General features: G+C 30.2%; 2 protein-coding genes across 2 annotated transcripts; both read right to left on the minus strand.

The window, feature by feature from the left end:
- Nucleotides 1-3,098: 3,098 nt before the first annotated feature.
- LOC120166800 (ubiquitin-conjugating enzyme E2-17 kDa-like) lies at nt 3,099-5,791 on the minus strand. The gene is made up of 5 exons (XM_039176001.1): nt 5,701-5,791; nt 5,477-5,556; nt 4,682-4,809; nt 3,579-3,683; nt 3,099-3,392 (listed from the first exon to the last, which is right to left on the minus strand). Exons 2-5 carry the CDS (start codon nt 5,544-5,546, stop codon nt 3,249-3,251), a joined length of 447 nt encoding a protein of 148 aa, XP_039031932.1. The 5' UTR covers nt 5,547-5,556; nt 5,701-5,791; the 3' UTR covers nt 3,099-3,248.
- Nucleotides 5,792-8,504: 2,713 nt separating this feature from the next.
- LOC120166884 (probable inactive receptor kinase At4g23740) lies at nt 8,505-11,684 on the minus strand. The gene is made up of 3 exons (XM_039176062.1): nt 11,394-11,684; nt 9,684-10,987; nt 8,505-9,231 (listed from the first exon to the last, which is right to left on the minus strand). The coding sequence occupies exons 2-3, from the start codon at nt 10,918-10,920 to the stop codon at nt 8,576-8,578; spliced, it is 1,893 nt and encodes a 630-aa protein (XP_039031993.1). The 5' UTR covers nt 10,921-10,987; nt 11,394-11,684; the 3' UTR covers nt 8,505-8,575.
- Between the last annotated feature and the right edge of the window lie 4,092 nt (nt 11,685-15,776).

Raw genomic sequence — 15,776 nt, forward strand, 5'->3', positions numbered from 1 at the left:
GTCGGATTTCTAATTCATATATTTGGATCGGGTTGGATGAAACTTTATTTGGTCGGGTCGGGTTCGGGTTTAGGGTGAAAAAAACCGGACCCGACCCGAAAAAATATATAATTTTACCTTATATATTTAGGAATAATTACAATAATACCCCTCTATATATAACTTTTTTCAATTAAATCAATGTTTTTATTGAATAAAAATAATTTTTTTATTATTTCGTGTCGTGTCGTGTCGGGTTTATAATTCATATATTGAATAAAAATAGTTTTTGGTATATTTTTTGGTAACTAATTAACATATTCCGATTGGAATACATCGAAATATTGCTCTATCTTTTGGTAACTTATTAACATATTTTGATTGCGATGATTTTAACTTATGATGTTTATTAGCATGATTTTTATAATTTATTGAAATGAATAATCAATCAATAAAATGAAATTTTAATATATATTTTTTTAATTTTTTATAATATATTACTACATGTAAGTTGTAAAACAAACTAAAATAAAGCAAAAAAAAAACAAGAAGGGCAATTCTGTCATTTTACATTACTGAAATCAAATTCATCTGACATGTCTGCGAATCAAACAGAATATGAAATTGGATTCCAATTCCTGACAGATTCCAATTCCTTCACAATTCCAATTCCCTCAAAAACATTCTAGTGAACCAAACGCCACCTTAGAATTTCTCATAGACAAATGACAAATTGGGTTTAAAGTTTTTTAATACATAAAATTTGAATTAAGAAGCACCTGATTTTTATTAGATGATTAATATATGATTATATTTGAATTTTTTGGGTGGTCATTACAATATAAATACTACATGTTGACTTATGACTCAGATAAATTTTTTCAATAGAATCAACAAGTTTTTATTAAAAGAAAAACATCTAAAATTACAATGAATGTTTATAATATAACCGTAAACTAAATATATAATTAGAATATTTTTCTATAATCATTTACACAAAAAATTAACCACTTAAGATCATACAATAGTCATATAAGGAAAATGTTAAAAACTCAACCAAAATACTCGAATAGAGATAGAAACGAAAAGATCTAATTGCATCGATAAACGACCACAAAAAGGATGAAAACTACTGAAAGACCATCGATAAATCGTATATCAGAGTCAAGCGACGTAGGAAACTATCCACGAACATAACCACGTGTCATAATCTAATCCGATGATCCAAAATAGAAAATATCATCGAATCATAAATTACTTCCTTTGCTTAAATTTTCAAATAAGTCCAATTGGACTTAAAAGATAATCGAATCTTAGATATAAGTGGGAAAAATTGCTTCATTTGCTTAAATTTTTTAAATAAGTCCAATTGAAACTCAATTGTTTGGTCATTAGGTCATAAATATGTAGTTAACGAGATTGATGGTGAAGAAAATATGGCAAAAATAAAATAAAAAAATGTAAGTTAATTTTATGATATATGCTTAATAAAATGATGTGGCACATTTAATAATATAATTAGATGGTGTGACATTTTTAGTGACAAAATATGTACACCGAACTCATTGTCTGACAATTTTACCTGATAATCTTTTAATCTATCCACTAATTAAATAAAATTATTCTAATTCAACTATATTAAGTAGGGTTAATATGCCGCGTCACTTCAAAATGACTCATCCTATTTTAGACTAATTAATGGTTTGTTTAACAATTACAGAAATGACAATTTTAATTTCTTTTTCCTTTTCCTTTTCCTTTTCTTTGACAGACAAATGTTCACGCTATAATTCATAGTACGGATGAGTAAAATTCGATTTGATTTAAAAAATTAATTTTTTCGATTCAACTCGATTAGACTTCGAGTTATAATTTTATAAACTCGACTCGACTTGAATTTTTTTTAAGTTTAAGTCGAGTTTTGAAATACAACTCAAATAATTCGAATAGTAACTTGAATAACTCAAAACTTTTAGTAATTAATAGATTGATTTTTAAGTTTGAGTTGAATCTCTTGACTCTATATGATATATATATATATAACATGAAAAAAATATGAAGAAATATATATGTAATTATATATGGTTATAAAAACAATTTAAATTGAAATCGAATAATATCATAATAATATAAATATTTACAATAAAATTTAAATACACTTGAAAATTTGCCTCGACTCGACTCAAATTTTATAAACTTGAGTTGACTCAAAAAAATTTAAGTCAACTTGAATAACTCGAAATTTTTTGACTTAACTACTAGACCGAATGCTCACCCCTAATTCAAAGAATTCGAATCTGATGATCATAAATGAATGTAATGCACCTGTTTATTCTTCCATGATCATCATAAATGGGCGAGCGAGAAAGAGAGCAAGTGCATGCCCATAAATATGGGGTTGGTCAAAATCTTGGCTCTTCCATCATCTTCACATAACATAAGCCCACCAGCACTCTGCACATATTTAGTTAACCGTAAAGCCACAGGATATTGTTCTTCATTCGGATCCGTCTTCAACATGCACAGAGAAGGAAGGCTTTCCAAACCTTCAGCAATAATGGCAAAAACACCCACCGGACCACTCACTTCTTCTCGAGTTGGCACATTGAAACTGGGATTATAGAGAGCTTAACCTGACTACGCTTTTTACTAGTACAGAATGAAAATCCAAGATGGGTAGCTTGAAAACTAGGCCATAAACAAACCGAAATGAGAGTATATTATGTTCGTTCATTTAACTTTAACCGAACAAACATGAACAACTACACAAACAGAAATTTTTGTTCATGTTCATTCATTAAAAAAAATATAACCTGTTTGTGTTCGTTCATGTTCGTTAAAATGTAAATGAAAGAACATAAAATGTAACTCTTTAAATCAAGTAAAAATTCTTAGAAGAATACAATTAAACGAAAATAAATATAAATTTAATTAAATAAATGAACATGAACAAACAAATTAACGAACGTGCCCGAACGTAAATGAACGAATTACCGAACGTTCACGAACGTAAATGAATGAATTACCGAACGTTCACGAACGTAAATGAACGAACGAGCCCTTTATATGTATTCGTTCGTTTAATTAAACGAACAGAAAATGTTGTTTGTGCTCTTTTCAGTTTCAAAGATAATTTCCATACAAGCAAACAGGGCTTTGTCCACTAAATAAAGAGGTGAAATATCACATCATATTTGATTCATACATTAATTTAAAGACCAAAGTCATTGGGGATGAAGCCCTCCTTTTCTTACATGCATCATAGCATACTAACCCATAGCATACTTCTGGGTCCAGCTCCGAGCAGTTGTCTCGTACTTGCTCTTGTCGGTCTTGTACATGTGCGCAATCTCCGGCACCAATGGGTCATCAGGATTCGGATCCGTCAACAGTGAGCATATTGATAGCAACACCTAGAATATATCCCAAATCCAGTAGATGAAAGGCTATATTTTAAAGGCTTGCTAGACTTTCATTTTAAAAGGATACATTTGTTTTTAAAGGCTTTATGAAGAATGGTTGATAGATGGAATAACATGGTAATGTATAATCAAATAAAAGATGTTACACTTAATGGCAGTTGGGAGTGTTGAACTAACCTTGGATATGGTGAGGGCAGGGCTCCACTGCTCCTTCAAAATATCGAGGCAAATGCTACCGTTGCTGTTAATATTAGGATGAAAGACTTTTGTCCTGAATGCAACCTGACAGGAAGAAAAAAAATAAAAGATCATCAACACTTTTTGTTTAAAAAGTATACAGCAAAAGTGAGGAGCCATAACTAAAATAATATATCCATGTGCATGTAAAAGAGAAAGCTCTTACCTGACAATGCTATAAAAAGTAAAAGAAACAATATATCAGGTAAATTTTGGCTCTGGAATGCATAAACTAAATCATTAGACACCGGTACGCATGTGCATGCGCCACTGTGCATGCGTACATGCCCTATGAAGAAAAGTATTTGTGCGCCAGAATAAAATAAGGTAGGCTAAAAGGCAATCAAGTAGGATTAGCATTTACTCATTTCATTGCCGAGTAATGCTTGCACAAGCCACTTCCCCTGTAGAGACACCTTGGTCATATTATCTACAAGGAATTAACTAATACAACATGAACAGTCACCACATGGTCCGCATCACAAGAACGGATGTATTGGATTTCCGAGGAGAAGGCACTCATGTCTGTAGAACTTGCATAGATGGTTAACAGATAAATAACTTGTTGACATAAAGTTGTGGAATATGCCATGCAGTTTTCTTCAAGACACTTAAGAGACATAGAGGCTTGATTTTAAATTGAAAAGACAGCCAATTACAGTCAATTATATAGTCAATAAGTTAATGTTAGGCATCCAACATAAAATCAATTGGTAATAGGTGGATGGTAATAGGTGGAGGTACAAGATAACATCAGTTAACACTCCCACTAACATGTCACTCAACTGGGCCAAACTCATAGACAACCTCCCATGGGGCTATGTAGGAAGCACAAGAAATAAAACATGAAATCCGATACAATGTTAAGCATCCGAACTGAACCATATGGTAATAAGCGGATGGACTGAAATTGAATATATGATAATAGGAAACCAAATAATTAATAGATACGGAATAGCAGCACTTACCAGTTAGAAATACAAATATATAGCCAAGGCATGAAAGAAAGTGAACTAGTTTGGTTAAGGAATTCAATTAAGTACCTTAGGCGGTTTAAATGGATAGTCTGGAGGGAAATGAATGGTGACTAGAAACACTCCACCAGCATATGGACTGTCAGGTGGACCCATGATAGTTGCTTGCCAATGAAACATGTCTTCAGCAACAGGGCCTTAATTCAATAATAGAAAGAAGTAAAAGCCAACTGTTAGATTAACAATCTGCAAGTAACCTTACCAAAATCTTTTCATAAATTAAAATCAAATGAACTCTTATCCTTTCTATTATCTGCCATAAGAAATTGTAAGATGTTTCACTCCTAAACAATTTGAGCACGTATAACAAAAATGACGAGTTCCTATAGTCAATACATGCAATATGCAAATCATTTCCTTACAACCTCACCTATACAAGAATAATTTCATATAACCAAATAACAACTTAACAAACAGACATGAATAAAAAATTAAGAAAAAGGTCTTAACAATCTTGAGTCAATAAAAATCCAACGATGTAAATCTAAAACTTGAAAAACGAAGATGAGAAAAACAAAGAAAGAAATTGTAATTAGAATCCAATGAAATCATCATGATCAAAATGAAAAGACAAATAATAGCATAGCTTCATTATAGACAGTTTAAATTCTATTATGCAGCAATAATAATTGAATCATGTCATAATTTGAAAAACAAAAGGCAGATACCTACAAAAATTCTAATCATTTTCTCATAAAATAAGTCTCGCCAAACAAAACCTAAAAAATCTAAAAAGGATCATGAGAAAAACCGCAAACAATAAACAAATCGAGATATGAAACAGAGAAAAATATAAAACTGAACCTGCGCTGCAAGAGGTAGGAGGATCTTTCTGGAGATCCTTGAGCTCCTTCAAGATCCGCTTCGAAGCCATCACCTAAACCCTAAAACAAACCAAGATAAAAAAAACCAAAATAAAATTTTCAAGGCAGATCGCTTTGATCTTGACAAAACAAACACCGAAATTTTAAAAAATGAGGAGAAACCAGAAGAAAAGAAAGCGGAAATTGGAGAGAGAAAAACTGTACCTGAGATATCCTCCTGTCCTGGCCTATTGTCCGTTTGCTTCTTTAGTCGCTGAAAACAGCGGAGGAGATATAAAGACGAAAAGGCTTTGAGAAAGAGATGTCCGAGAAAATGAGTTTTGAATAACAATTAATTTCATCCTTTAACTTTCTTTTCAGTCTTATCTTCATCACTAAGGTTTTAAAAAAAATCTTAATTTACTTATTGGAATTTTGATTTTTACCTATTTTAGTCACTCAAGTATTAAATCATAAATGAAATAGTGATATGACAAACACATATACTGAAGTGAATTATTTTTTAACATGACATTTTTTATTATTTTTCTCTCTAAAATGAAAGTTTTACAATTTCACACATGTCGACATCATAATTACCATTATATAGTGTCTTCTCCAACCACTTAGAACATCGTCGAACTCATCTCACTGTCTCCTACCACTCTATTAGTTTAGATTTTACCTTAAATCACTTTAAAAATCATAAAACTCAATCTTAAACTCAAAATTCAAGAAACCCAAAAACTAGTGGTAGAACATGTAACAGACTAGTGAGGTCAATGGTGTAATATTTTTAGTTTTATATATATTTAGAACATTTGAATGAGTGAAAATAGAAGAATGAGATTAACTCCTTATTTTTTCAGTGATTATCTTCTTAATTTATACTGTTAATCACAACCTTCTATTTTTATATATCCAAATATTTTAAATACGTGTAAAATTAATATATATATATATATATATATATATATATATATATATATATTGTGCAATTGGATCTTATCCATTTATATATATATATATGGTCCCCTCAAAAATCGTGTATAATAAGTTATTAAATTTGGTTGCCCAAAAAATATGTATACTACTTTAAAATTTAATAACATTTATTAAAAATTGTTAACAACTAATTTTTATATTATTATTTTATTTTTAAATGGATGAAAATTCATTTTCCTTTGTGATTTCAGGATACAAAAAATTTTCTCTGTATTTCTTGTTTGGTTGTTTATCTTTTTTGAGTTGATACCTTCAATTAAGTATATAACTTTTAAATTTCATTTCAGTTAAAAATAAGTTTTTTAAATAATTTTAATTTAATTTATATTTATGTTTTTATTTTAAATATTTATAGTTTTTTAATGTATCAAATATCTATATTTATATGTGGGTTTATGAATTTTTAGCTCTAAAAATAAAAATTGAGACACAATTCTAGATAACATTATTATCGATGTATTTGGTTTCTTTAAATTTTTATATTTATAGATGAATTTTAAGAATTTATACAATTTTTTATTAGTATGATACTTTGATATATAACTTACATTTATAAAATTACTAAAATATTTTAATTAATATATACAATTTTTTAAATGCCCAAGAAATAATGCAGAGTTTTGTCACTGCCAAAACTACTTTGATCTATAATATATATAATTGTTAAACGTGGAATCAAGATATACAATTTGATTCCTCTTTCTTCACCTCCCCATAATTGTAATTTAGAAGAAGATGCTTCCTCATCGAGAAATTAAAAGAAATCATGAATTATGAATTTTTTTAAAAAATAAAAAAAAATTGGGGTTTTTTTGTAATTTTAAAAAGAAAAAATAGTTAGTCATAATGTTGTTAAGTATTTAACGGCATAGTGACAAAAATAAGAACAAATTAAAAGTTCAATGAGTAAATTAAAAAATTTAAACTTTAGTGACTAAAATAAGAGTGAAAAAAATAAGTGATGAAACTATAATTTACACTAATAATTTTACTTTTTTTTAAAAGAATTAACTCACAAATTGATACTCCAACTATAACCATTTTCCTACTTTTCACCTTAAGGTGCTTAAGGTTGTCATTTTAAGTGTTTATCTGTAATGAGTCTTAAAAAAATCAGTCAATCAATCAATGTTCAACATGTGGCCTAATTTTAATTTCTTTTAATATTTAAAAAATAACATTTATAAAATTTCAAAAAAAAACTCCATTTTTTCTATTTTCCATAAAATACATCAAAATTTATGAACTCTGAAATACCTCTAACCCCAAAAGTTTTTCTATAGCTGGCCACCATTATCGTTGATGATCACCCACCAACCATGCAACAAGAGATTTGGGTACAATTCAGCGCACCAACGTCGCTGAGATTTCCCAATGTAATTTGATTGTGATTTGGAGATTTTAGTCTTAAAATTTAAGGATTAGAACAACAAGGAGATAATCGACATTGGGATCCGACGATAAATAGGTAGGCAGTTGGCGGGGACGGCAACAACAAGGGACAGTAAGTGATGGCATTGGTGCTTTGAGACTAAAGGTTTTAAGTTTTTTTTTCAAATAATAATAATTTTTAAATTTTTAAATAAAAAGTTTAGAAAATTATAAACATGGTCATATTTTGAGTGGTCATCGAGAATTTTTAATATCTGTGACAGACTAGACAAAAGCTTAAATTGATAACGTTTGTAACATTAAACACATGTATTGATAAAAAAAATAAACACCTAAACAGAAAAAGAAATATAATTTAAATATATTAAGTTTATCTTGAGAAGTGATGATAAAAATTTTATGTGAAAACCAGATCAAGAAAAAACCAAGATTGCTACTAATTTGCAATATTGTGATCTCATATTTCTAAGATATGTGTTGGTTAAATAATTTATATACGAGTTCTTTGTTTAAAAAATTATCCATACGATAGACATTTCACTTAATGAGTAAGCATATTTAGTCAATTGATCAATATGCTCGAAATAAGACTATCATAATAAGGCAAAAGAACTTCATGATTCTTTTCAGATAGAAAAATAAGAGAGTAAACTTAGATAAAAAATAATAGGAACAAGAAACACGAATAAAGATTTTGGTTGATTCATTGTGAGACCTGGGATTCTCTCCCAATCATTGTTGCTGTTGTTGAACTTTCGGATCTGTTTCCCAAAGATGGTCGATTATCGGAATCGATTGTTCGGACATTTTCGATCATTTTAACTAGGTCCAGCATTTTTGGTCTCTGGTCTGGCATCCTCACAACACATGCCATTGCTATTTGTAACATCTCCACCATCTCTTCCTCTATATTCGGATATCTCATCAGTTCTATATCGAAAACCTCAGCCGTCCACTCCTCTAGAACTACAGAATGAACCCATTTGACCAAGTGGACAATCTCGTCACCGCTGGTAGTATGGATAGGGGACTTTCCGGTTAGGAGCTCAAGTAGGACCACCCCAAAACTGTAGACATCAGAAGGCTGCATAGCTTTTCTTGTGTCGGTAACTTCAGGGGCACGGTAACCGGCAGCACGGGAGATGGGAGGGGCTAGTGCATTCATTATAGTTGATAGACCGAGATCCGACACACAACCATACTGTTGGGAGTTGAGGAAAATGTTTGAGGACTTTATGTTGCCATGGACAAACTTGTCCGCGTTCTCTGAATGGATGCGAGCAATGCCTCTTGCTGCTCCGATTGCAATTTTTATTCTGGCATCCCAATCTAGAGGGATTCTATTCTCTCCTCTTTTACCTGCAAAGGCACTTGCATTATCAAAAGAAGTGTAGATGCTATTTGATCACTATCACTGCAATGAACCCCAAAGTCGGAGACCGTAAACTAGAGATCGAACAGAAGCCGAGGACGAGATTAGATTGTCTTTAGTAACTTGGATTAGGAACTGGTTAATGATTCAGAAACTATTTTACTATCAAAGACAGTGCTCACTAAGGAACATTTACTTGATCTAATCAATGAAAAACAGGCTGATATATTCAAAAAACTAGCAGCATCCATCACAATATTTAATCTAATTTTCTCCAGCTTTTCCTTTTCGGTTTCAATCATAATGTACCGAGAATTATAATTCGTTTTGTATATGATTCATCTTTTTCCTAGAGGTAAAGCATTAAGATAACGACATGTTTCCGGAAAAATCAATGCTTTAATCATATATAAACAAGGCATTGGTCCAAGCAGCATACCATGTAAGATGGAAGAAACACTCCCCTGCGTGTAGTAATCGTAAACCATCAGCCTTTCATCTTTTGAGTAGTAATATGCCTTCAGCTCGATGACATTCGGATGTCGAATGCTTCCAACAACCTCCATCTGTTGCTCGAAATCTCGTTTCCCGGCACCAACCTCCTTCAACCTCTTCACTACCACTGTGGTTGCATCCTCTAGCACAGCCTTGTATGAAATACCATAAGTTCCCTTCCCCAGTACTTCAGCAGAAGCCCTCAATAAATCCTCCAAATCAAAAGTGTAATTACAAACCTCGAAAAAGAACAATCTATTATTCGTGTCCTGACTTCTCGAGACCGCTTTCTCTGGTGACATCTCTCCGGCTTGCAACTTCCGCGAATATGCATCCTCACTTTTTCTTCTCGAGCAGCAAACAATTACGAAAAACACAAACGCCATGATCACAAGAACACAACTAGCAATTATTATTCCTAACAATGCAGTTTTTCCAAGCCTCCCGGACTTCTTTGATGTCGGATTCGGTTCGCCAGAGGGTGCAATAGACGGGGATGTTCGAGGAGGGAAGTTTTCGAACGAAACATTGTTACCTTCAAATACTGAAACCGGGAACCTTAAAAGTGACTTTGGAACAACACCAGTGAGATTATTGTTGGAAAGGTTTATCTGTTGCAAGCTAGGCAAATTCAGGTCAGGGATTTCACCAGAGAGTGAATTGTTTGCGAGATTCAACGCCTCAAGGTGAGTCGAATTCAACAGCGAACTAGGGATACTCCCACTGAACCTATTGTTGGACAAATTGACAATAGTTAGATTGTTCCAAGTGGAGAAATCAACAGGTAATGGCCCAGAGAAGTTGTTGTACTGAAGATAAAGAAAAGATAAGTTTCTGAGATTAAAGAAATCTGAAGGGAAGTGACCATTGATGCCATTGGCCCTAAGGCTCAAAATCTGCAGAGCTGAGAGGCGACTAATGGTATTAACAGGGATAGGGCCATGTAATCCAATACCAGGCAATCTAACAGCTATTATCCGAGAACCATCTTTATTACAAGTCACTCCCATCCAGTTGTTGCAAACTGGAGATGTCTCATTCCAGTTTAGAGAACGAGAATGGCGCAGCTTGTTAACAAAATCAAGCAATGATTGCTTATCTTCTTCAACAAGCTCTGCATTTCCTTGAAACAATACCAAACCCAATATGCAAATCCAAGGGAAAACATACAAAGCTTCCATCTCCCTTTCTCAAGCAAACAAAACGAGCTGTTTCGGCTACTTTCCCTCCTTCACGTATGGTTTTAAGCTGAAAAGCAATAAAAAAACACAAAAGTAAACAATTCAAAATAATTCAAAACAAGATCGAGTAACAGAATGTAAAGTAACAAAGGACTAATGGGGAAGAGAGAAAAAAGGGTCAGATTCCAATATAATTGTCGAAAAAAGTAGTGATGGGCTCTGGGGATTTTCACATTAAAAGAATGCAGCTTCAAGGCTTTGAAATGGGTGTCTTTAGCAAAAGAGAGACATTGGCAGCAACCCAATTTCAATTGTTTAAACCAAATATTGTACTGAACTCTTACTCCTGAGAAAACCCAGATTCTTTTCTTTTTGTTCTTTCTTCTTTTAATCTTTTCATCGAACAACTTGAATTCAAAAATCAAAACCAGGCAAAACCCAGCAAAAAGAAAAGTACTACTTCTACACTTTACCTCGTTTTTAAAATCTGCACTCCTCAAACTCGTCTGCTTCCCAAGCTCACTTCTTTGCTTATTTGAATACTATTTAAAAACCCTGCCTTTTTTTTCACTCATCGGCCAGTAGGTGAAAATGAAAATACTTGTGATTATTTAGCATCCAAAGCATGTGAAAATGAATTTCCCTTTTCAAAAAGAACACAGAAAACTGCTATAATTTACTCGGTAGAGCTAAAAAATCGAGAAAAGGTAGATAAATAGTAGTAAATATAATTAGCAACGGCTATTTTATTTTCTGGTGACATTAATTGAGAGAGTAAGGAGTTTTTATAAGGGGCTTCCGGCGGCGGGATGAAAAGGAACGGTGGAAAAACAAGGGTTTCAAGTGGATTTGGTGTATACTGACGTGGAAATTTAACATGTTCACAGGTAATTCAATAATAAAATTTTAAGAGTTAATTGTATCATACCATTCGTTTCGAAACTTTTTAAACGATCTACTTTCATCCTTAAACTATGTTTATCATTTTATAATAGTTTTTAAACTTTTAAATATTTCAATTTCATTATCAAACTATGACATTCATTATAAATTAGTCAACAAACTTTTTTATCATTTCAATATCATCCCAAACTATACACATATACTAATCAAATCCATTGTTAATAAAATCGTTAGGCCAAATTATATTATTATGTGTTTTAAAAAAAATAAAAATTAGGTTAAATAATGGTTGAAACTAATTACATATTTTGATGAAATTGAAAGATTCAAAAATTTGGGGACTAATTTAAAATGAGGCTCATAGTTTAGGGATGAAATTGGACTGTTTAAAAATTTAAGGCTAATCTAGAATGAGATTCATAGTTTGAGAATGAGATTGAAATATTTAAGAGCTTAAGGACTAATTTAAAATGAGATTCATAATTTATAATAGTATGATGCAATTAATTTAAATTTTAATATACTATTAAAATTTATTTTATAACGTTTAATTCAATAATATTTTATGTTTAATTATTAATAATTTATTGGTATTGAAAATAATTCTTTACAATAAATATTAGTTATTAAAATTTTTATATAAGTTTAATTGATGATATAATTTATATATACTGTCATTATTTTTATTGACATGATATATATCACATTAATATTTAGAGATAGACGCATAATTTTATCTTAGAGGTGAATTTATAAGATTTTAAGGGACAAACTTATAAAAATTTAGAAACAAAAATATATTAATAATAGAAAATTAAAAAAATACCAAAATTATATAATAATTTTGAAATTTCTAAGATCCCACAGTCCATGTTGTTATTACTTTTAATGATAGGATAGAAAGGGACAAAGTGCAATTAATCATAGAAGATGAGAGGATAAATTATAATTAACCATAGAAAATGAGGGAGACAAAATTAAAATAACTTAAATATAGGATCCTAATGTAATATTTACCCATATATTTTTTTAATAAAATATAGGGAGAACAGAGATTTCCGAGATAAAGTATAGTTTCGCCCCTAATAATATATGATACATAATCACTTTTAGTACTTTGATGTATATCACATTAATAATTAAATACATATAAAATTATCACGTTAACCATTAATATTATATTGCTAAATTAATATTTTTTATTTAAAATTAATTATTATGATCAAAATTTAAAATTCTTTCAAAGAAAAGTTAAAATAATTATTTCAATAAATATTAAGAGAGAATTTGGGTTTTACACTTTTTCTAAATAGTATAACTTAATTATAAAATAATGTTTATTCAAAAAGAATTTTAACTTAATAACAATATATGCATTATTTGCAGATATAATTAATCATATTTAATTTTTTTTAAAATGATTAATATTTTTTATTACTAAAACCATTAATAAATTCTTGGATATAACACTTCAATTCTTTTAGTTGGGAAAGATAATCACTGCATCAGTAGGGTGTCGCGTTCTGTCCTGTTGTTCGTTTACGATAAATGAGGTGTGGGGCCCTGTGTCTCATCGAGTATTGGCCTTCCTTTTGGACTCGCCACTGATATTTGGTAAAATTAAAATTAACATTTTTCAAGATAAGAACGTTTGGTAAAATAACGTTTTTTTTTTATATAATCTACTAAAAATTTATAATTATAAATATAAACTAAGACATTTTCCTATAGTTTTTGACACCAACATAGGCATATCAATTGTTATAGGTAGGACCGTAGGAGGATAATAGTCCCCCAAAATTTGATGGTCAAAATCATTGTAATTAAGCCTTTGTGCCCTCAAATTTTTCTGGTATAATTATTTTTTAAGACACTATCAGTTTTAAAATAAATTGAATTAAACCTTAATCTCATATTTAATTGGTTTAATTATATTTTAAGACCGCTGAATTTTAAAATTAATGAAATTAAACCCTTAATTTTATGGTTTAATTACTATTTAAGACCCAATTTATTTTGAAATTAAACAACTTGCTCCCCTCATTGTTCAATCATGGCTCCGTCTCTGACACGAAAACTAGCTACTTGAGATTATATAATGACAAAACACAAAAAATATTAAAAAACTCATCCACGAAAACTTAAACAAAAGATATATAAAAATAGATATGACTGCATAAGAAAAATAAAGTATAAGAGGATATCAAACTACTAAAAATATCAATAACCACATATCAAAGTCGAAAGTCGAAAAAAATTATGATTAATAAAAAATATATAATAAGATACCATCAGGCATCATGCCCACATAATATATTAAAAATAATATAAATGAATATAATATATTTAAATATGATTAATGTAGGATGTTAATTTTTTTATTAATATGAGATAAATATAAGAATATATACTATTCGTTCAAAGATAGTCCAAACCATTTAACATTGAACATTCTAACCCTGACATTCATGTTGCTCGAACTCGAAACTCAAAGAATAAAAAAAATTCTTTTGTTTGGTTCATATACAATACGTTAATGTTAGTTGTTAACGTATTTACTCGTTTGTATTGGGGTTATACAACATATTTAATATATATATATATATATATATATATATTAGATTTTTCATATTTATGATTTAAGTGATAAAAATATTTTTTTATATAAAAATATTATTGGTGAAGTGATAAACTATTTATATATAGATTTTTTTAAATATGATTTTGATTTTTAAAAGTGTGAGTTTTTAATTGTTTCATTTAAAAATTATAAAGAAATATTAAAGTATCATTATAATAATACTTATTATCATTTTGAATATTGATATTTATTCAATTAAATTGATAATAATTAATTCGAATAACATCTCCATTATAAATTTATAATAATAAAAAAAATATATACAAACTTTAAAATTTTAAATATTTTAGTATTTACTCAATTGATTCAAAATACAATCTCAAATATAATAATAATAATAATAATAATAATAATAATATACAAACTTAAAAAACGGTTGTATACATTAATTACGGAACATTACACGTCAGATGTTTAAATCCGATACATATTATAAACAATACTATTATTTAAATTTATAAAAGTATTAATTTAAATAAAATTATCAAAACATTATTTTTTATTAATTTAAAGTGATTACAAGATAATATATATTTTAAAGGTTCTCAATAATTTGACTATGGAAGCTCAAACACCCTCTGGTATTTAACCTGAGAACTCTAGGGATAACAACCATCCCTTTAACCACTAAGGTAGCTTGGTTCGTACAATTATCACAAATGTTTTAAATATATTGACATGTACTTTTATTTATTTATTTATTTATAATTTAATCAATATTAAATAATAGGCGATTAAAGTGATAAATGAATTGTTGTTATTCCTTGAAGTCTCGGGTTATAGCACTATAAATGTCAGAGTGTGTGTCGACACCCATTTTATCCAGACACCCGTTTAGGCCTTTACAACAGACCCAACCGACCCAGCAGGCCCATACCCGAAGTCCAACATCGACTGGCCCAAACAGTGAGCCCAACCGACCAAATGAGGAACCCACACATCTAGGGTTTCCTCATGTTCCAGCGAGCTGCATTATCCTCGCCGTTAGATCTGGAATAAATCAAACAACCTAAATTAATCACCAACTAGGGTTTTACCTTAGCTCTAGCCGCCACCCATCATGGACCGTCAGATCTGGACCCCATCCAATGATCCAGATCAAGCAAAGTAGGGTTTCACCCTATTGCAAGAGGACCAGTCCCATGCCACCATTATTTCCACCAACCACGTGCTAGTAGTCTTACTGCACCAGTCACCTACCACTGCCATCTCCATCAACCGTGCAAGACAATTCTTCCATGTCAGTTCACCCAAATTAACACGCAAGACAATGTAATGATTTCATTTTATTAAAAAAAAGAAATCTGTAAAA

The sequence above is a fragment of the Hibiscus syriacus genome, unplaced genomic scaffold, assembly GCF_006381635.1.
Source record: "Hibiscus syriacus cultivar Baekdansim isolate YM2019G1 unplaced genomic scaffold, ASM638163v2 tig00111648_pilon, whole genome shotgun sequence".
Taxonomy (NCBI): Eukaryota; Viridiplantae; Streptophyta; class Magnoliopsida; order Malvales; family Malvaceae; genus Hibiscus; species Hibiscus syriacus.

Excerpts from the sequence above, each read along its gene's own strand:
- LOC120166800 (XM_039176001.1), bottom strand. The coding sequence starts at position 5,546 with ATGGCTTCGAAGCGGATCTTGAAGGAGCTCAAGGATCTCCAGAAAGAT. Across the intron at positions 4,810-5,476 it reads TCCTACCTCTTGCAGCGCAG|GCCCTGTTGCTGAAGACATG; the intron begins GTTCAGTTTTAT and ends TATTGAATTAAG. Across the intron at positions 3,393-3,578 it reads CTGCCCTCACCATATCCAAG|GTGTTGCTATCAATATGCTC; the intron begins GTTAGTTCAACA and ends GATATATTCTAG.
- LOC120166884 (XM_039176062.1), bottom strand. The coding sequence starts at position 10,920 with ATGGAAGCTTTGTATGTTTTCCCTTGGATTTGCATATTGGGTTTGGTA. Across the intron at positions 9,232-9,683 it reads TGTTTCTTCCATCTTACATG|GTAAAAGAGGAGAGAATAGA; the intron begins GTATGCTGCTTG and ends GTGCCTTTGCAG.